The sequence below is a fragment of the Anas acuta genome, chromosome 1 (assembly GCF_963932015.1).
Source record: "Anas acuta chromosome 1, bAnaAcu1.1, whole genome shotgun sequence".
Lineage (NCBI taxonomy): Eukaryota > Metazoa > Chordata > Aves > Anseriformes > Anatidae > Anas > Anas acuta.
In genome coordinates this window covers 130,328,242-130,350,930 of record NC_088979.1, presented here as the reverse complement: position 1 = coordinate 130,350,930, position 22,689 = coordinate 130,328,242, and the positions used below count along the sequence as shown (strand labels likewise).

Here is a 22,689-nt window from a genome sequence, read left to right as displayed (position 1 = left end):
GAGCATGAGAATTATTACTATGAATATGTTCCTCTAGATAGGAGATAGGATCACTGCCTGTAGCTTGTCCTTTGGTATGAAAATCCATAGCTTTCTGAACTGGTAGGGTTGTCCCAGGCAGAAAAACAGTATTCTGCATAAGGAAGTGTGACTGTAGTAAGGGATAAATTTAGGGTGAAATGTCACTGTTCAAAAAGAAATGTTGATGAAGAAGACAGAAATTATTTACTTAATAGCATGCATTTCCATGCACCTTCTGTAAGCAAAGAAACACCTGGAATGCTGTTCAGGATAGGGAATAGGTGGAACCAGTTACAACCTCTGCATTTTGCAGAAGGCATTAATTGGCTAAAACAATAGCAGCATGGTTATACTATGGAAAAAGTGGAAACAGGATCCAAGTGGAAAAGTCTTGTAAGAACATTCTTTCCCCTTCCCCCCATATGGTGTTGTTAGGGGTCCATAACATTTACCTAAAAGAGATCTCCCTTTCCTTATGGGAACTGTGTGTTTCCAGATCACTTTGCTCTAAAATGTAGGTGTATCCTCATCCAGTTGAGAAGTACCATATAGCTCTAGCAAGGATCTTCCAGAAGAGCTGAGATCTTGCAACCACATTGTTCAGTGAATTTTTAAGTCTGCTGATCAACATTGCCTGTTTTTGCCAATCCTCTGGTAGATGCCTTTGCTCAAAAACAGCCCCATAAGCCTCTATCTTTACAAAGCATCAGGTTCTGCAGACAAAGATTTTAAGTTGATTCTCTTCCAAGAACAGAACAGCTTGGTTCATTTGGACTTCTATAAATCTCTGACTGGTGTACTCTAAAGTGGTGCCTTTAGTGTGCTAGAGCACGATTTTGGGAAAAAAAAGACCTATATACAAAAAGGTCTGCGTTTGTCTGGTGTAAATGGATGTACTGTACCAGTATCACTGGTTATATTGAATCACAGAATCATAGAATCATAGAACATCCTGAGTTGGAAGGGACCCTTAAGGATCATCAAGTCCAACTCTTGACACCGCACAGGTCTACCCAAAAGTTCAGACCATGTGACTAAGTGCACAGTCCAATCTCTTCTTAAATTCAGACAGGCTCGGTGCAGTGACCACTTCCCTGGGGAGCCTGTTCCAGTGTGCAACCACCCTCTCTGTGAAGAACCCCCTCCTGATGTCAAGCCTAAATTTCCCCTGCCTCAGCTTAACCCCGTTCCTGCGGGTCCTGTCACTGGTGTTAATGGAGAAAAGGTCTCCTGCCTCTCGACACCCCCTTACGAGGAAGTTGTAGACTGCGATGAGGTCTCCCCTCAGCCTCCTCTTCTCCAGGCTGAACAGGCCCAGTGCCCTCAGCCGTTCCTCGTACGTCTTCCCCTCCAGGCCTTTCACCATCTTCGTAGCCCTCCTCTGGACACTCTCCAACAGTTTCATGTCCTTTTTATACTGTGGTGCCCAGAACTGCACACAGTACTCAAGGTGAGGCCTCACCAGCGCAGAGTAGAGCGGGACAATCACCTCCCTTGACCTACTAGCGATGCCGTGCTTGATGCACCCCAGGACACGGTTGGCCCTCCTGGCTGCCAGGGCACACTGCTGGCTCATATTCAACTTGCTGTCTACCACAACCCCCAGATCCCTCTCTTCTAGGCTGCTCTCCAGCGTCTCATCGCCCAGTCTGTACGTGCAGCCAGGGTTTCCCCGTCCCAGGTGCAGGACCCGGCACTTGCTCTTATTGAACTTCATGCGGTTGGTGATCGCCCAGCTCTCCAACCTATCCAGATCCCTCTGCAAGGCCTTTCCACCCTCATTCGAGTCCACAACTCCTCCAAGTTTGGTGTCATCAGCAAACTTGCTCAAAATACCTTCTATTCCTACATCCAGATCGTTTATAAAAATATTGAAAAGTACCGGCGCTAAAATGGAGCCTTGAGGGACCCCACTGGTAACCGCCCGCCAGCCTGACGCAGCCCCATTCACCATAACCCTTTGGGCCCTGCCTGTTAGCCAATTGCTCACCCATCGTATGATGTTTTTATTTAGCTGTATGGTGGACATTTTGTCCAGTAGGATCCTATGGGAGACCGTGTCAAAAGCCTTGCTGAAGTCCAAAAAAATCACATCAGCTGGTTTCCCTTGGTCCACCATACGGGTGATCTTATCATAAAAGGAAATCAGTTTAGTTAGGCAGGACCTACCCTTCACAAACCCATGCTGGCTGGGACCAATGACTGCTTTGTCCCCCAGGTGCGCCTCAATAAGTTCGAGAACCATCTTCTCCATGATTTTACCAGGCACTGACGTGAGACTGACAGGCCTGTAATTGCTAGGGTCTTCTTTCTGACCCTTCTTGAAAATCGGCACAACATTTGCCAGCTTCCAGTCTACCGGGACCTCCCCAGATTCCCAGGATCGTTGAAAAATAATTGAGAGAGGTTCCGCGATGACGTCCGCCAGCTCTTTCAGCACCCGAGTGGATATATAGATCAGTCAGGTTTTGTTATAGCAAGGAAAATTTTCAAATTTTGCAGCTGATGTGAGCAATCTCTTAAGGAACAGTTGTCAGGTATTCCTAAAGATAGCCTTCCCAAGCATCTGATGGCACTTGATGAAAAATACCTTACATACTTAAATAAACGGGGCTACCTTTTGAATTCAGGGGATTATCAGATCTATCCTTCATGATAAACCTGTCCTTCTGTCCTTCAGGATGAATAGCTCTGAGTTAGTGCCATAATGATGCTCCCTTTTGCAGGACAGATAAAATTTTTAGATCTCAAGGACGCTTTTTTTTTTTTGCAAGGCTTTGCTGAGGTTTGTAGCTTTTCATTTTCTTTTTTTGTTATTTTGCATCTCTCTCTTAACAGCAAAGCTCTTGCTGATAGCAGTGCCAAAACAAGGGGCTAATGGGGACCAGTCCCAGAAACCGTGACTGTCAGGGGACTCATATTCTTGGCTGCCAGACCTGAAACTTCTCATAGAACTTTTATGCTCCACATGTTGTTTTGTAGTTATCATCCTGATGAGACAGGCTATGGCATCAAAATGACACTGGCTAATTAAATGTCAGCAGAATCAGAAGCTGTTGCAAGGCTTTTACACTTAGATTGAAACAGAAACCAATGACGCACATCACCCTCCTTGCGGCTCATTAGGATGGTATATAATTCTACCTTTAGCCAGCTGCAGTATAGAGAGACAGTATGGAGGCTGCTACAGGGGCTTGACACTAATGAGCACCTGAAACATTAAACAAATGTCTGTGGCTGTTGTTAGGTCTCAAGTTAAAACCTTGGCAACTTGTCCTTTGTTGTTAGGTCTCAGGTTAAAACCTTGGCAACTTGTCCTTCGATATTTTCTTTTTCTTCCCTTCTTGGAAGCATTTTCCTCAAGATCCTGTCATGACTTTGATAGGGACCTATATGGGGACCTCTGTTTCCCTCTGGAATCCTGTTGTCTTAGGTTACTAGGAGCTGCTGGGATTCAGGCTAGATGTAGGCTGGTCACAAAAGTTTTAGGTTATTTTCTACAGCTCTAGAGTTAAGATCAAGTATATATTATACATATATGTATGTTTCATTATATGTAATATTAATGAGGTATGTATCCTGTTTGACTGTGGTGACTGTGCATTTCACTAATGTACAAGTGGCCTTAATATTTATTTTTTTTTGTGGGGTTTCTTCTTCTGTCTTTAACTTTTTTAATCCTGTGTCCTTATGTTTTGTGATTTACAAGATTTTTGTCATTGGGAAATATGTTGTATTGGTGTTAGGGCCCAAATGTTAAACCAGAAGAAATATATTTTCTTTGTCAAATATCTGTGTTGTGAAATCTTCACATTAGTCTGTAATTTTACTCTGAAAATTGCCTGTAGAATGACATGGTCTTATGTAAGACATTTTCTGTTCTCAGGCTCCATTTACAGTCCTATATTAGTAATAAACATACTAACTTTTCATTGCTGTCTGAAACAGCACGGGCTGGCGAGAGTTACTTTAATTCCCTTTGGTTCTTTATGGCCAGCAGGCCAGTTATTTAGCTTCCCATTCTAAGAATGGATCTTCATTTACCCATATCCTTAACCAGTATACATAGCACTGTCTCCACTGAAGGTAGACAAGTGATACTCATTTATACTAGTAGAGAACTTGACCTGTTGTCCTCAAACCTTACACCTATCTTAGAGCTTCCATACACAGTCTTCATTAGATGATAGATGGGCCAAAAAGAGCACAGTTTGACTTAAAGCTATTCAGTTATGTTTATGTGGAGAAGTGTTAAGTAGAAATAAAAAGAATTTTATTTGTAAGCAGTAAGTTCGATCCAGAAGCCAGTGAGAGACAATACATGTGGAGCCACACAGTGCCATCTTTACCAAGTCACTTTTCAAATTAGACTACACTTTCAGTTGCCCTCAGCTGCAAAATTGTCTGCTCAGAAATTTATGTAATGTAGCCACTTTGTTCAGATTGCTGCAAACACCCTTTGTTAAGAAAGCTGTATTACACAAAGTGTTGAATTGTAACAGTCTACTGTAGGTGAAGGCTTGCTCTGGCAGAACAGGCTTTTCCATTAAAGGTGACCTTCAGATGAACCGAAGTGCTCTTTTTCTTATATATAAAGTACAACCAAGGTATTTTACTCTGAGCTAGGAGGAACTTGCTTTGTTTGTTTTGAAGGGAAGTGAGGGTAGCCTTGGAAATACCATGAAAGTGAAGTCTGGTCTTATTTAATATTATCAGAGCAGTTCTAATAGGCCTCAGATATCTGCATGGTGAAATCCTACACCTTAATTAAAAACAGGGGGGGATGTCTTCTCTAACAAAGACATACTTTTTTAGCCTTCTCAATTGTTCGGTAGTCATTGAAGTAATTACAGGTTAGCAAAAATAAAGAGCATTAATCAGAATGTCAAAATATGTCTGTTCCTCACAGTTGCTCAGTTTTAATTCTCATCTCCTCTGATGTCATAATTTAATTAGGTATCTCAGTCATCATAGATTTTTCTAGAATAGACAAGATCTGAATTTGTAATCTGAAAACAGGCAGATGTACCTCATTTGCCTTTCTCTTCATTTAAACTTACTTAACGAGCACAGAAAAATAAAAATGAGGTCCACTTTGCACTTCTTAGATGGCAGCTTTAAGAGTTAATGATCAAAAGTATCCATCTCTGTAAAGAAAACAGTTTCTCTGCTGTTATGTATTGACAATGATTTTCAGAATATGTTTTATGAATGGTCTGTGGCAGCCTTAAATGAACTTTGACTTTCCAGTCTTTTCTTTCTGTGAGTTTGCCTGCAGAGCACCATTTAGCTGCTAGCTGTTTGGGTAAAGCTGCATTATTTGTGAACGTTTGATGAGGACAGAGTTGTAATTTTTTCACTTTTTTTTTTCCCACCATGAACTGTTGCTTTACAGGTACCAGGTGAAACTGCTCTACCGAGGACATAGCCGTAATACAAAGTTAGAAAGAACAACTCACTGTTTTAATTTCTCTTCTCTTTATTTCTATGCCCCTAAATTATTTTTAAAGACATTTTTCTGTGTTAATTGTTGGAGGGTTAGCAAGTGTTCAACAGCATGATTGAAGAAGCTGGGAAATCTCACCACTGTAATTATATGAAGGGAGACACCTCTCATTCCCTGTCTGTCTCCACAGTTGGCAACTGTCCTGTTTCATACCCCACAAAGTATATGCATCAGACCTCTGCAGAGATTAGGAAATGCATGCCTTTTGAGAGTTTGCAGCTTCAGCTGCTTACATACTACATTAGTCTGATATGGTTTTGACTCTGAATGACCAAGTTATATTTTTTTTGTGTGTTACAGAAATACCTGTCAAAGATGTGGGATACTAACAAGATTGTCTGAACAAACTTATTACCTCACTGTTGCTATAACAAGTATGATGGCCACATTAATGGCTGGATCTCAAATGTTTTAATCATGAAAGCTGACTAAGGACTTAACACCTCTTAACAAGCTGCTTTGAAGATTGGTAGATGGCTTATCTAAGCCCGTACAACTACAGAGGTGCTCTACCAGAACCTAGGAATGTATTGTAGAGCTGATGGGTTTGATAGATAGGGCTGGTGAGCTGCATCCAGGTTGGGGGGTCACAACGTGCAAAAGACAACATGGCACTATAGTGTAAACACATGAAATGAAGCTTAAGGGTGGGAGATGTGAGGAGAGAGCTGGAGATTATGCAAATCTCACACTTCAAGTGAAAGGCAGAGCTGTTTTCCATGTAGTTTGGTTAGACCCTGGAGAGGTGTGTGAGCCCATTCTGGAAGTATCAGTGCTTGAGTTGCTTTATTCTCTATGCCTGGTGCCAGAGGAAGAGAGGTTGAGTGGCAGTCAAATTCTACTCTTATGGCTTAAAGAAGAAAATATGGTCATACCTAAGGCTTAAAGACTTAAGACTGTTGTTTCCCTTGCCACATTGTCCCCAAAATAAGGATCATGATCAGTTTCTCATTTTGTTGTATGGATAGCTAGCCTTCCCTTTCTTTACGATCCACATGATAGGTAGCAATAGACAGATATTTTGCAGAGAGTATCTGTTCTGAATAAGAAGAGAAACCTAGGAAGTAAAGTGCTTGACAATAAAAGGATTTGGAGAGTTCCTGGAAAGGGTATGCCATTCACAGCTCTCTTATCTCAAGCTTATGTATATATTTTGTATGTGTGTAAAATGTTGGTGTCTTTTAGCAGTGAACAGTTTTCTTGCTTTGTGGATTTGGTATCCATATGCTTGCTGATCTGTTGCTGTTCTTGGTTGTTGTCAGTCTGGGTGTGTAACATGTTGATAAGCGTGTTGGGTGCAATGTTTTATCTGCCTTTCATAGAAGTTACATGTAACTGGGATGTTGTTTCTTATTATACCGTTAAGAAGACTAGCTCTAGTATTTCTGCTTTTTCTTCCTTTTCCTTTTTTGAACTGTCTTGTTATCTTCCCATAATCATGTCTGACACTTCCATTATCTAGTTATGTCCTTCTTTCCTATACTCCTCATGTTGGAACACTCTATTGCATACTGTTGTCCACATCCTATGTTCAGTATGGCTACTGTATACCAAAAACCAGATGTGACTGATGTATGCATTGAGCCAGTTTGGCTCATTTAGGCACTGCTGCTCGTGACAGTTTACATGTACCTTGAAGAAGTGTTTCATACCCATCCCCTTGAGCTAAATTTTGCTTTCTTTCAGCACATATTTTATCAGCAGACCTGAACTTTACCCGCATGCATAGTACTTTTTTTTTGCAAGTAAGCTTTGCCCATGAAAGAAATTATGAAGAAGACAAATGGAAGTAAAGCTAGTTGAAATATTAGCAAGTCATTTTGTCTTCTGCTGCCTTTCATTGGGGATAAAAGAACTGCAAAACCACATCAGAAGTAGTAATAAAATGACTATGGGGACTGCAAACATAATAGTGATAGAGATCATTTAACTGTGATGGCTTCTCCTATGTGGTAATGTCAAGGTGTTTTATTTCTCCATACCCTGGAAGGTAGATCCACAATTTGAATCACATACCACGTGGAGGCAGGGACTAGAGGTGATGTCTCAGCAGTTACATGAGGCCACAGAAGACCCAGGAACAGAATCCATAGAGTCTGGACCACTCAGGGCCTTGCTCTTGTACCACAGGCCATCAGGGGAATATTAGCTCTAAATCCTTTTGGTTGCTCTGTACAGTATAATCATCTAAATGAAATCAATGAATACTTGATTTGAGAGTCTCCCATTGCTCCGTCCCTACTGTTCCTAATGTTTGTTAACAGATTGCTTTGTGGTGGAGTGCAAAGGTGACGCTCTATGAAACTGTAATGACTTCTGGAAAGGAAGTACCCTATGTATTGCAGAAAGCACCATTCAATTTTGATTGGAACACGGGGAGAAGATGTTATTACTGTTAGTACAGCCAACTGGAATAAAAATTTCTGCTCAGCTATGGTTAAGATGACATTTCCTTTTTCTTTGCTTTCTCTTTCTCTCCTTGTTTACCAATGGAATATGAGTGTTTTCATTCACCCTGGGCAGGGAGCTGGAGTGTGGTAAGACACTGGTGCTCAGAGGAAGAGTATCTCACTTTCTGTCTCCTGTCCTCTTGTGTGTCTCACCCATCCCGTTTGCTACTCCCTTCACTCTCTCTTTGCTGTTGTTTCTCAGTCCTTGGGGTTTTTCTTGTCAGTCTCACAGTAGCTTTTTTATCCTAGAGAGCCTAAGCAGAAAATGAAATGCTTGGTGAGATGGCTGGGGTTTCCCCTTGTGAGGGGTTTTGGTGGTGCCAGATCTCACATTGCCTGGCTCTGGGAGCCAGGGGACTGAAGGGGAAAAAAGAAGGGATTGCAGCTGTAAATGAGTCCCAGCTGCATGACTCTGTTTGCACAGCAAGGTGAAAGTAATCTGAACAGGTGCTGCTCTTGCTGCATGTTAGATTCTGTCTCTTTTCTCCCTGGTGAAAGACCAGTGGCCTTTGGGCTGGCTAACTACAGTACGGTACATCTTGTTACTGAGTAGGTATGAAGATAATTTATGACAAATCTATCAGATCTCATGCATTGCACATCAGGTCTGTACAAATAGCTCTTGCCTCACTTTCCACAAGGTCCATGGGTCATGAACTTTGAGGATTGTCTAGAGACCTCACCATGCCCTGTCACACTAGACAGGGCTGACTGGCACACCAAAAGGCTGCCAGTGAGCTGAAGCAGGTGCATGGGGTAAAGGCAGAGAGGGCACTGTGCAGTGCTTGCAGGTTGCACGTCTGTCCAGTCCCCTCACCGCAGAGAGCCCCAGCAGCCAGCACACTCCCCAGCTGCTGCCCTGCCCCTGCCAGGCCTGCTTGTGTGCCAGGAACCTCCCCATCAGATAGTAGATTGTATTGCTGCCTTATAAGTATGAGAAGAGACTCGAGAGAGATGGTGACAAGCATAATGTATACAGGGGTGAAAGATGTTTTTTCTCTATTTATATTTTTTTATAATATTTCTCAGTAGGAATATTTTAAAGTGTTTCATGGCACAGAGACTATTTGTGCCTTTATTTGTATTTTTCAGTCAGTTGTCCAGAACTTATAATAATACTTCTTTGGCCTTTTCTAGAAAATCAATTTAACTCATTTGGCACTTTGCCAGTGAACTGACTCTTCCATGAAAGCCATACTTGCTTACAAGACACTAAGCTTCACCCATTTAGATCCCTTTGTGCTGTTCTAATCATAAAAAATCATCTTTATTCCCCAGGCTTGATAGTCTCCAATTGCTGGAAAGTTGAATGAATAGAAATACATCTTTCAGATTTCCGGGGTCTTCTGCCTGCTGTTTCTAGCTCATATTTATAGGACTCCTGTCCTTTTTTGGGCCTGAAGCAAAGCCTACTGAAATCAGCAGGAGTTTTGACAACTGTCCCATGTGTGTACTGGGTCAGCCTCCAATGCAGACCATGCTATAGAGGAAACCCCTTACAGGGAGAGGCTGATGACATGAATGTTCACAGATTTAAATCACTCTTTCTTTGAGAAAATTAAAACAATTGCATTTATGTTGAAGGAAATTTTGACCTTAAGACAAAAAGCCTGCAGGAAAGCCATATATTGCTAATTGCATAAAATGTGTCTGCTGTGTTTTTCCACGCTACTGATCATATATGGGATCCCAAATGACCAGCAGATCTGATTTTATAATCATTTTGTGTAAGGAATTCAGACTGAGTATTACTTGTAATTCTGTCATTTTTCTCTAGTGTTTCTTTATTAATGACATCAGTGTTCTTGGTCTGTCCTAAATCTTTCACATTTTATAGTGATGTTTATTACAGTATTTTCCAAATTTTTGAAGCAAAAGTCTTTTAAGATGAACAACAGTCCTTCCTGGGGAACTGACTGAAAGCCAAATGATCTTTATTCATATAACTATTGCCTTACACTTCCCCTCTTTGGAAATCACTGCTCCATTAGATGTTACTGCTTCCTCTTCCTTACATGCCATTGTGAGTAGGAAAGTACAGTGTTGACATTTAAAATATCACTGGTATGGTTGATGGATGAGTGAATGACTGACTGAGAGTGTTCTCAGAGGTGATTTTTTGGGGGCTCTCTGCAAATTCAGGCTCTAGTGAAGACTATTTTCTGTATCAGTTATGCTCTCTTCATATTTTTAGCTTTGTTTTGCACATGTGAACAGGGCTGTTGTTTTTCTTAGTCACTATAGTCCATGTCCATCTAGTGTCTTGCCCTTCAGCTGCCCCAAAAGATTTGTGCAGCACTACAGAAGCAACACAACTACATCACAGGAGTTAAATGTGTAAAAGTGTCAGTCAGAGCTTGCACAGCCTTTACATGCCAGTCACAGACTGTCACCTAGAGCGTATTACCAGCTTGGGTAAGCTTTTCATATTATAAGTTACGGTTTGTTGCTATATTGCTATTTTCACTGCTGTGTCTTTGATCTCAGAAAAGGCTCTGCAGTGGTCAGGAAGTCTGTCAACATAGTCCTATTTGCCCGTGTGTGCCCTTGAGTTCATTACAGGATGAAGGAAGGATCATGAAAGCAAAGCTTCAGAAAATGTTGTTGTTGCCAAATAACATGGCATTTATAAAGCTGTTCTGTGTCTTACTGTGGTCCTCTGCTTCATATCTGAGCAATCCACACCATTCTTTCACTGATACAGCTTTGACAATACAGAAATATTAACAGTACTTACTACTGTGGCAATGAGGAATCCATCTCACATAAAAACTGTAATACAAGTAGAAAATAGAGATATACCCTTTGCCCTGAGATTACTGTCTGAAGGTCTAGACTACAAGAAGTCAGTGGATATGAAGAGGTGGGAAGCAGAAAGAAATGATGTTATGAGCACTTTCGGTGTAGCACTACTGTTGACAACTTCAGACGGGTTTCACTTCTGAAATCTGCTGTATCTCCTCCAGCTTGATCAGCAATTCCTGGTTGTTTCCAATGTGTCTTCAGAACAGGAGTTCCTGGCCTATTCCTCAGATCAGTTTATCTAATGCTAGTGTTGGTAAGCCCCGGCTAAATGATGCTAGACTCTGTACACACATCACCACAAGATAGTAACTGCCTAAAAGCACAGTCTAATAAAGTGTAATGAATCTCACTGAATGCACATGGTTTTAATGTATGTGGCTGTTGTTCACGTGAAACCTGATAGTGAAATATGCATTGTATTGGTACTGTCTCAAATCACCAGCAGTCTGTTAAATTAACATACTATACTCGTCAGTTCCATTATGGCCAAAGAGAACTGGGACAATTTTCCCTTTTAACACATGTGGTAAGGGAGCTTTCATTACTGACATTTATCGAGACATGCTTTTATAATACTAGTTATGGACAGTTAAAATCATATCAGGAATCAATATCTTGAGATTTTATGTCTTATAAATGGTATTTCCAATTCTGTATACAAATTACAGTATATTTATAAATTAACTTTTTTGTAGTACTAATGAAAATTCCAAAATCTATTTAAATCCCTTTCTCCAAATTGGCATCAATTTAAGATGAGAAATGAGGAGAACTGTCCATATATCCTTGACTTGTCATTTATTAGAAGACTCAGAATCTTAATGGTTAACATTGGAGACAAAGAGCCAACATACAGGCAAATGTCTTCTGTGTCACATAATATAATAAAGAAATATTTAAATAAATAAAGGACTATATTTGCTTTTGGTTATGCTAATTCTTCACTCCAAGCAGGGTGTGATTTCATTCTATCTAGTCAGTTCTTTTCTTTGTGTCTTAAAGAAGAGATACAGCCAAAGTAAAGGCCATTTAGAGATGGACAAGGAAAGTAATTGAGTCACAGAAAGTCTTCTATTTGAGAAAGGATGGAAAAGATAGGGATTTTTTTTTTTTAGTTTAAAGAAGAAACAGGTAACAGAGGACATGACATTGGTGTACAGAACGATGAATGATACAAAGAAGGTGAATTGGGTGCTCTTGCTTGCCCTTTCTTAAGTACAGAAGCAGGGGGACATTCAATAAAGCTGAAGGGAAAAAATAGTAACACTATTTGAAGGCAGTTTTTAAACAATACTTAACTTGTTTTCACAAGCTCATCGTGTTTCTCTGTGATGCTACTGCATGTATTGAGGGGGATGCAAAATGCCTGATTCAAGTTGTCCTTTTAAGTAGATGTTGTAGACATACAAAGACTGCTGACTTTTTCAGGTTATATGCCTTGTGTGAAGGAGAACTAGTCAGACTTAAGGATCTTTTAGCCTTAAAAATGAGTGGAAGATGCATAAGGCATAAATACATGTAATGAGACTATCAATATATTTACTAGATAAAGCAAAAAGTAAGTATTGAAAGCAGGTATCTATTAGTGATGGAAAGAATATTGTTCTGCAGTTGTCCACCCTATGATTTTTGCATGTGTCCTGAAGTATCAACTTGTGACCGTTTTTAAAAGGCTGATATTCTGCCACAATGGCTTAGTGCTCTGCTCTGAAGGCCAAGCAGACTTCTGTCCATGAGTAATTGTAAAGTAAAATAAAAGTAAAATACATTTATTCTTTCTGACTATTTATCCTGAATATTCTTTTGGTTTTAGATATTTCATTTAATATTCTTCTTTGATTAATAAGTTTGTATAAAGAGCTAGAAGAAAATGTATTTTGTAGATTCTGGGGAACTTTGATAAACAGAATAAATTGCATATGTACCACTCTCCCACCACTCTTAGATAAGAAAAGGTATGGCAAGACTTGCAAATGGCTTAGGAATGAGTGTGATCAATTTCTGGTTAAATTACTAAATTTCTGTTTAGATCAATTTTTACTTTTAGACTTGATCCCTGAGACTTTTTGTAGATTTGTAATTAATTTATAACTCCTCAACATGCTGCTTTGTTTCACTTAGTACAACTCTAACCCCCTTGTGGTGTTCAGCAGTTAAAAATCTGGTTCCTGCAGTCATTTGTAATTGTTTGTGTCTAGCCTGTTGTGGTAATGTCTGTGTAATGGTTAAGACCTGGATAGTGACTGTAAGATAGCCTTTCCTTTTTCTGCCTCAGTTTCCCCCACCTTAAAATTGCAAAACTTGTATCACCTTCCTGGATGAAACACCTCAGAGTTTTTGGATGAAAACCACTCTCTATTATGTAGGGAAAACTACATGTTTAGTGGCATTTCTTCATGCCTTTCTAATCAAGTCTTTTGGTTTTCATTGACCTAAGAGAAATCATGAATGCATTTGCTGACACTATCAGTATTAACCTTTGTGAAGTTATCAAGCATTTTAAATATTTACAATTCAACAAGATGTGATGCATTTTATGAATCATGCAAAGCATATAATTAGTATAAGTTTGTAGGAGGAGTTGGTATTTATGTGCATGCACACACATGCTGTGTATATAATCTGTACACTAAAAATGTATTTACCTGCCTTTGTAGTCCAGCTGCTTCTGAAATAGTTACCTATGTTACCTTGGCAGCCCTGAAATTCCATGTTACAACATGGTGAAGAACAGTTTAGCCACTTGAAATCACAGAGTAAATTTAATTGTAAGTGTAATTACTAGTCAGAAGTATGCAAATTTTATGTCAAAACTCAAGTGAAAAGAAGCATTCAGTCTAATTTTTTGGTATCTGTCAAAAAACGTCCAAATACCATCCAGGCTGCCAGCTAAGCTGCCATCCATAAATCTCAGCCAAAGACTTGCTGCTGACTTTTTAAGACTAAATTATTCCTATTGTTCTCAAGTAATTACATTTTTGTTGTTATCTGTGGAAGGAGCCCCACTGAGTTCAGCATGTAAGTATATGGGGGGGGGGGGGAAGAGGAGAGGATTTGTGTTAGTTAAGTGGAGATGATAAAGCTGAAAACAAAGCAGCAGGATATAAATCCGATTTTTTTTTCTCTTTCTAGTTGGCTCGTCACAATAAAACATTGCAACAGATGCTGAAGCCAGGGTCAGATCCAGATGAAGGAGATGAAGCCTTGAGCCATTATGCCAATCATACGGCACAGATAGAGGTAAAGAATTGCTCACTAGAAGATTGAGTATGAGACAAATTTGCATTTTGTGCAGGGCATGTCACCTTTTTTAGACTTCGGAACAGCAAAGCTTATTCAAATGTGTAGATTATTTATGAGAAGAGAAAGTTGAGTGATATGATTTTGGCTGTTGGAGAAAAAGTAATGCACCTATGTTAAAAGTGGCTCCAAATAATCATTTTACAGTAGCTTTCTTTTGTTTTATCAACCATGTTTTGTTAGGGAAATAATGACTGTGGATAGTAGCTGTGTCATGAAGTCAAGAGTAATCTTGTGTGGTGCATCACTCAAATAAATAATCATGAGTTTCAAAACCAGTGATGCTTACTGATCAAATTAAAAGTTTGGCTGCAGTACAAAGAGGTTTTGAAGTGATGTAGACATTCAGTATGGCTATTGTTTGAAAGAGCAAGGCTTAGCCTGTTCATTTGTTCTTTTCTCTATTTTAAGCTTTACCGCTGCCATGGATTGGATTTAGATCAAGAACCACAGAGGTATTTAGGTTCTCAACTCTTGTACCAGTTCCTGTGTTCTTACAGGTTTCATGGGGTTATAGGCATCAAGATGTGAGTTGGGCATTGAAGGATCTCTAGCCCTTAGTGCCTTCATAAAGAGAAAAATGTCTCTGGTACAAAGATGTCTGTTTCCATGGACTGAAGGAAGAAGTGACATATTTCTTGGACATCCTTTATCAAGTCCAAAATTGGCTAAATATGAGAACTGTACAGTGTGTTTTCACACAGGACCAGCCTGAATCTGAGCCAATAATTTTAGCTTCAGTGGACTCCCAGGCTCTGTCTAGTTTGGACCTGAGCTTGCATGTACAGGGAGTGGTCTGATGCGAGCACCTCAAGTCCATTTTGTCCTGGCTGCTGTCAAGACAGGCTGCTGCTGGGGTCCTTCTCTGTGCTAGCTAACATCCTTTTTTGCCTGATAATGCTCACATTGTATCACCACAAGACAGATGGAAGGTCCATGGCTGTTGTGGTTTCCAGACAGCAGCTAAGTGCTCCTTTTAACATATTTTAACACTATGGATGTTCTTAAGTTATCTCTTAGCAAGTATCAGCTGAGTAAGTTGTCTGAGTAGACTGCAAATTTAGGTATCAAAACAAGCACTGTGGTCTGCTTCTACATGGCCAATAGCTTGTTCCAAGAGTAGTTTCTAAAACCTCCTGCAATGTCATGGCTGTTAAATCCAACAAAGCCTGTTTCTTCAGCAGATATGGTGGGGTCCATTTTATGGGCCTCTGTTGTCTGGGAGGCTTTTTGAATACCATTCTGCATAGCAGCACATGCAGCATACCTCTTCATTTGAGTCCTTGACTGAACTGATGTTCTGTCAGGGTCCTTCACTTGCCACACAGTCCCAATGCACATCTGCTGGCTTGAGAAGCAACTGCTTACTTAAGAAGCTTCAAAATAGCCTGTTCAATTTCACATAATGCACATGTCCTTGGGCAGACGTGTAGTTATCCTTCATTTCTAATGCAAATGTGCTTGAATATGTTATATGTAAAAATGGCTTAAGATGGGTTTGATTTTTAGTATGTTCACATAATTAATATGAATTATAGGAGAGAAAGGAAGGTTCTTAAATGCAGGACTGTGACTGGAAAAGTGAAACTCATCCCAGCTTTGCTCCTAAATCAAATGAATGTTTGCTGTTCTTTTACTGAAAGCAATTTTAGACCTGTTCAGCATTTTAGATATAGCTCCCTGATATTAGGGTATCTCATTTGTTTTATTTGAAAGTCAAATAGTCTGTGGTTGTTTGGTTTTTGTTTGTTTGTTTGTTTGTTTTTCTCTACTGCTGCCTGTACAGGAACATGTGTTTAGGAGTAAAAATGAGTTTTCTACCCATTTCTCCATTATTAATAATGCAGACTCCATGATCAGAATGAGAAAGCAATTTTGATGACAGTGTAGTGAAATGGAGTAAAATCTATCTCGCTTAGCAGTAACTCAGTAGGCTCTGAAATATAAACAATGCAAAACCTTGTTTTTTTGCCAAGTAAGCAGAGAAAGACAGATAAGATATGGGTTCTATCTGAGTAACAGGGTGCTATTTTTGCATGTTCACCTTCACAACTTCTGTCATCATAGAAATAAATTCAAGGTGAGGAAAGAATGCTATAATCAATCAGAAAGCCCCTGAGCTTCAGCACTGTTTAGTGGCAGAGACTCATTTCAATCCATTGCAAAATTGAAGCATTCTGAATTGGAACTTTTTTTTTATATTTGGGGTAAGTTTGGACCTAGGTTTCAGTTGAGCCATATTTTTGCCACTTTATTTTCATGCAGGCTTTTGGAGATAGAACTGTGGTTTCACTTTATGTTTTAGGATTAATTGGTTCAGTTTCTTTGTAACATTCCAATAATTTATGCATTAATTTATAAATAATAAGGGAGCTGTGAGCAAGAACAGATATAACAAAATGGTTGGAAAGTCACTGATCTTGAAAAAAAAATAATGTGCATTTTATTTATAGATTGTTCGTCATGATAGAACAATGGAACAGATTGTCTTTCCTGTCCCTAATATTTGTGAATTCCTTACACGGGAGTCCAAAAGTCGGGTGTTCAATACAACAGAGAGAGATGAACAAGGAAGCAAAGTCAATGACTTCTTCCAACAGACAGAGGATCTGTACAACGAGATGAAATGGCAAAAGAAAATTAGGAGTAAGTATAACAAATTCAAAAAATAGCTTAATTATGCCAAAACCTTGCTTTTAAGCCTTCAAATATTTTCAGTTTTAATGAAACTCTTTTCACTGTTCACTGTGACATTGCAACAAGCAAAACTGCTCAGGACTTGTGTGTGTAGGGTCAGCATAGTGTAGGTCATCTGAGACACTTGCATGCCACCATAGAAGAGGCATAATATGAAGTAGTTACTAATATAAACAATGTGTTCAAGATGATCTTCTGGACTCCAAAAGCTAAATTGAGAGATGGATGAACTGGGTGTAGCTCCACTAAACTCAATAGGGTTGCACCTAATTAAGCCAAGACCCCTAATATTTAACAAAAACATGTGTAGCTGCATATTTGAGGTTTGCAGATTCCTAAAAGACCATTAAAAAAATTGTAAATGTCAGTCACTTAAAAATGTCTCTCACCAGAACCTCAGCTGCTTTAAATCTGCATGACTCCCATGGAGTCCGTTCCCTTTGCCAGTTCACATCAGCCTTGCTTGACTAGGCTGCAGTACATCCCCATCTGTGAGCCCATTCTGGTATATGTCCTGTGGTAGTGGGAGAGGCATATGTACTTTCTTAAGCTACTTGCAACTTGCAGATCTGGCAGGCACAGTTGAGATCATGGGAGAGAGATCAAAGCAGGGACCTGAACAGGAGGTGCAGGGAAACTAAGCCAGGTACTGTGAATTTCTTGTTCAGTTCACTGGTGGGTGTTATGGTTGCTGGCCTCAACAGGAATGGGGCTGCCACTGCTGCTCATGTCCTGGGGATGGTAAGCTCCTGCCAGCTTAGCAACTGTCAACTGTTCCCTTTGCATTTGAAGCAGAGAATCAAGGCTATGAACTAATTAAGCATCTACAGTATCCTTGAGAGATAAAGAAGACGTGTATATTATATATGTATGTATATAAAAGTACATGAGAGTGTATCATTTTGTTCACTGCTAAAATGCAGATACTGCTGGGATGGCAGACATCAGCTGTTTAACAGCTCACAGCAGCATTATGCAATTGATTAGGAAGAAAGAGAAGAATAGGATCTATGGTCGGATTAGCAGGGAGTTTGGATAGTTAAAGCAATATGGTTTAGTGCAGCATCCGTAATGTTATGGAAACAGGAATGTTGGATGGGTTTTTAAATGTCAATTCCTGGGCAATTTTCAGAGGCAGTTGTAAATTTTCAGTATGAATCCTGTTGGCTCAGGTCCACTTTCCTTGGTGGCACTGTGAAAAACTTGTCTGTACTGACAAACCGACAAGAGTAGAAGTTGTAAAATAAATGATTTCAGACTAACTCCCTAACTGCACAGTCTATTTGGGAATAAAAGTCACTATATTGTAGAAAAATTACTCTATTAACAAAAGCATATCTGTTTTTCTTGCTTAAGAAACACACATAAAACAGCCCAACCCTACACTTACATAGACCAGACCTGCCTAATGCTGTAAGCAAGGAAAATTGGTTTATTTTTATTCAGAACAGAAATTCCCCAATTTCTTTCATCAGTGGAATGGTCCATAAGTCTCCATGATTTTTCTTTGAAAAGATAATGTAAGTTTAGGCTTGGTTCATTCTTTAGCCAAGTGTCTGTTAGCATGCAGTCTGTATTGCTTAAATTGACAGATGTCATTTGCAGTGGCTCCAAGTGCTTAAATCCCAGCAGTCAACAGCATGAGGTTATCACAATGAAATCTGAATAGTCACCTAATCACAATTAAAGTTTATTTAGACTAAATCCTGAGACAGTTATATTCAGTTGAAGGAGTCTATATTAAAAATTAGCTGGGTACAGGCAAGTCAAGAACATTCTCTTAAGGCTTGCAGAAGACTCTCAGTACTTTAAAATCTAATTAATAGGAATGCATCATCTTCAAATAGCTAAACTTCTCTGGCTGGGGGGTTTCTCACACCATTACACATAGAGGCTTGTTTTAAATGTTCATTTAAACATCTGATAGTACAGTCGCATATATGAAGTGCTTGCCTGGGTCTTAGTACCCTCTGATGATGTTCCTAGGCTTTTTGCTGAATCAATTACATGACTCTGGACACAAAATCTTAACCCTGTTTTGTCCTACTTCCCTTTTTAGTCATTTCTAACTAGGTTATAAGTTCTTTGGGATATAGACTGCTTCTGTGTCTTTATACAGCACTTCATATATGGAGGTCCTGGCTTAACTGGAGTCCTTTTACAGCCTGGAGTAATTATAACAGCACAGAGCTGTTGTTCAGCAGTTAATTTTGGATGTCTGAGGATCATACAGGAAATAGTTAGCTTTTGCAGAACCAAACCCAGTCAGACTGAATTTTATCTGTTCTCCAAAAACAGATTGAGATGTTTTTAGTTTGATAGAGGTGGGGAAAATGCTGTAGTTCTGAAGCCTTGCGTATTCCATTTTCTTTGAATAATATCATCAGCATTTTTGGTCCAAATGGGTCAGCTGGATGACCTGCTCTGAGTCTTCTGTATGCCTCTCATGCAGTGTGCCTTTAAACCTAGTTGTTTGTTTGACTTCATGTCTCCCTGCACAGAGGCTACAGTTTCAGAGGCAGATGAGAAGACTTCACACAAGATCCAATCCTAAAACCTCAGCTGAGGCACAACTGTCATGTATAATAAACTGTATTGGGATCCTTGGATGAAAAACTGCTTGAAACTGTGTTTTATGGCAAACCTATGTTTGTTATTTGTCTGTTTTAGTTAATTTTAAAGGTCTGCGTATTTATTTTGTATAAATCAGTTTTCTTCGTTAAATACTATTTAATTCCCTTGAGGCCATTACTGATGGAGTTAATGCCTGCTTACTTTTCACTGATTGCTGCTTTTCTCCCCTTTCTAGATAATCCACCCCTGTTTTGGTTCTCTAGACACATCTCTCTCTGGGGGAGCATTTCCTTCAACCTTGCTGTATTCATCAATTTAGCAGTTGCTCTGTTTTATCCCTTTGGAGATGATGGAGATGAAGGCAAGTTGAGTTTGGTTTCATTTTTCCTTTTAATTTTAGATGCTTTCCATTCTAAGGTAACACAGTTACGTATAACTGCATCTTCAGGTATGCAGCATATCTGCAGCAACCATTTAGTGTCTTCTGAGTAGACACCAGATGTTGTCTGAGATGTTGTAGCTGATCTTCAGTGCATCACATGTCCTGTGCAATGTGAAGTAAAATGGACAGAACATAGCAGCCAAGCTGAAGATTAGTTAGCTAATTTTTTTTTTTTTTTTAATATATTTTATTACCATATGGTGATGTACTATTGCACACGTTCAGTTACAGCTGCTGAGCTGAAGAAGGGTTCATTGCAGCAGAGGGACTGAGATTCCTTAAAACTGACCAATTTGAATGACTTGCAGTCTTAAAATGTGTAGAATATAATGATATAAAAACTTTCTCATGGGGTTTCGACTATTTTATTGGGGTAGAAGAGCAACTATTGCAGGGGACAAATGTGTTATATAAAAATATGCGATTCTGTCTCTGTTTCATCACGTCGTAGGAAATATAATGAATAATAAATTTCATTAAATAAATGCAGCAGACTAGCAGGAGGCCTCTTTGGATCGAAAACAAGCTTAATTGGGATAAAGAAGACTGGTAATGGGAGTAGAGCCATTCATCTCTGGGTCTTTGATTTCTATCCAGTCCAGTCAGTAATGTGACTGAAAGTCACCTCTGTCTGATGGCATGTGAACAGTGCTGGTGGAAGCAGTCCAGCTTCTAGTAGATACATGTACTTTTCACAAACACCAGAATTGGCACCATCAAACATTCCTGTTGGCTGGCTAAACAGAAAAGCAGCAGATTAAAGTATATTGGCATGGAGACCACATTGCCCTTTCACCCTGTGGGGCAGTTTCTGCAGGTCACAGCACAGGCATCTCCATAGCCTTGTGTAGCAGTTTGCAGGGCTCTGTTGTGGAAATAGGAAGTACATAGTGCTTTTCTGCTTGTGAACTGAAGAGCTGCTCAGGGTACACACGTCAGAGCCTATGCAGGTTGAAAGAATAAACAAAGAGTTAAAAATAAACCTTTTAAGCTACTAAATTTTTAGTTAATCTATACTCACGGAAATCCTCTGGTCTGCAGTCTATAGGTATTAATACTTGGAACTGCAGATTTATGTAGTATTAGTTTAAGTGGCCCCAGTACTCCAGTGATTTCAGTGATAGTGTGTTTCAGGATTCCAATTTCTAGTGCCTGTAGCAGTAAAAGAGACTGCTGAACAATAAACAATAAGTGTGGCCATAGGGGATTAGCATGGTCATGAGGCAGACTCCTTACTTCCAGCCTCCAAAAACTGATCTCAGAGCTGGAGTTTGTCTCACATTTTTTCCCTTCACCTTGTGTAAATCCAGCCATGCTCACATGTTTGAGGTGCCTGGACTGATCTAATCATCCCAAGAATGCTGCCTTTTAGTAGATTTCTGCAGTTCTTATATCATATGGCGTAAGCAAAATTACCCTCCAGATGAGGTCTCTTTGCTTCATGCATATCTGCTCATGTTACATGATATGAAATTGTTTGACTTGCAGTAGGGAAGAAGAAAAAATGATTTGTTAAAGAAACACTGAGTGCTTTGGTCTTACCTTTCAACTCCAATTTGAAGCTATTTTTTAGGATCCATTAAAAGTTTCCAGATCTTGTTGGCAAAGAAACTACCCAGCAGAGCTGACCTTGAACTTCTTGCCAAGGGTATAAACACTCCCGAACTTTGGAAAAGTTTGGATGCCATCTGAATTTTGAGAATAGGGCTTCACCTCGTTGTTTTCTAATCTCACTGATGCTGTTTAGCTGTATATCTCTTGCCAAACAGATAGATGTTATTCCTATTGTGAGCCTAGCTAAATTTTCTATTCCATTCTCCCTTGTCACTGACCTTTCAGTTCATCGGATAACAATAGGAGTCAGTGTACGAGTATGACAGTGCCCTGAGATCTGAATGTGCTTTATACATCAGAGCAGCATGGTGTGTTTCCAGGGCTTTAAGCAGAGGAGAGAAGGAAAGCAGGGACATTACTCAAAACTCGGGGAGAGCCTGGAGCCAGCTTCTTGCACAGACTGACTCTGAAGGCAGCAGCTCACATGCCTGTGGGAGCTCAGCAAGAGCAGGGACCCGCCACCTCCCCAGGAGCAAGGCTTAGCTATTCAGCAGCTCCTGGCAATGCAGATGCTGCCTTCTCATGCCCAACTCCCCGTGGCTGCCTCCCACTGCGGCAAGTGTCTTGCTCTCGTGCAGAGGCGGAGGCTGCCTCCCGCTGAATGCCTGCAGCCCTTCAGAAGAAAGCCGCTTTTCTAAAAGCAGGATGCTTTGGTGCTCTTTAGATTGGAAATGTGATGCTGCAGCATCATGCCACTTGCTGCGCTACCCCAAGAGTCAGCTATTTCTGTAGCTGAGCAATCATGGAATTAGACCGAAGGAGTCCTAATGATCCCTGCAGAAGGGAGCTGATTAGTGCCTTGCTCCAGGAGAAGGGTAAACTGTTTCATCTCTGAGCACTCCTTGGATTTTAATGGAAATTTCATTAGCTGCTCTTATTATTACCTGTGCAAATCAACAATACTATGATAATAATAGTTCTTGCTGCAATTAGGGCAAGTTGTGGTCAGCAGTTGTGATGCATGAGTCATGCTTTTTGTTAGCTATATTGGCAAAGGAATTGATCTTTTGGATCTGTTTCTTGGTTTAAAAAAAAAAAAAAAAAAAGAGTCTCCAAAGATGCCTCTCTCAACTTTCCCTTTCTCCTCCATACAGGCACACTTTCTCCGTTGTTTTCAGTCCTCCTTTGGATTGCAGTGGCACTTTGTACAGCAATGCTGTTTTTCATCTCCAAGCCTGTTGGCATTCGACCCTTTTTGGTGTCTGTTATTCTCAGGTCTATATATACTATTGGGCTTGGTCCTACCTTGATACTTCTTGGTGCTGCTAATGTAAGTACTT

The 22,689-nt window shown here is 39.9% G+C and overlaps 1 protein-coding gene across 10 annotated transcripts in view; it reads left to right on the top strand.

Moving 5' to 3' along the window:
- Positions 1–22,689, top strand: part of ITPR2 (inositol 1,4,5-trisphosphate receptor type 2) — a 273,831-nt gene that overhangs the window by 211,859 nt on the left and 39,283 nt on the right. For all 10 annotated transcript variants that reach the window (XM_068655998.1, XM_068655985.1, XM_068655992.1 and 7 more), the window contains 4 exons: positions 13,915–14,022; positions 16,536–16,728; positions 19,589–19,714; positions 22,504–22,679. In XM_068655998.1, the coding sequence (XP_068512099.1) occupies positions 13,915–14,022; positions 16,536–16,728; positions 19,589–19,714; positions 22,504–22,679 (603 nt within the window). The remainder of the gene's footprint in view (positions 1–13,914; positions 14,023–16,535; positions 16,729–19,588; positions 19,715–22,503; positions 22,680–22,689) is intronic.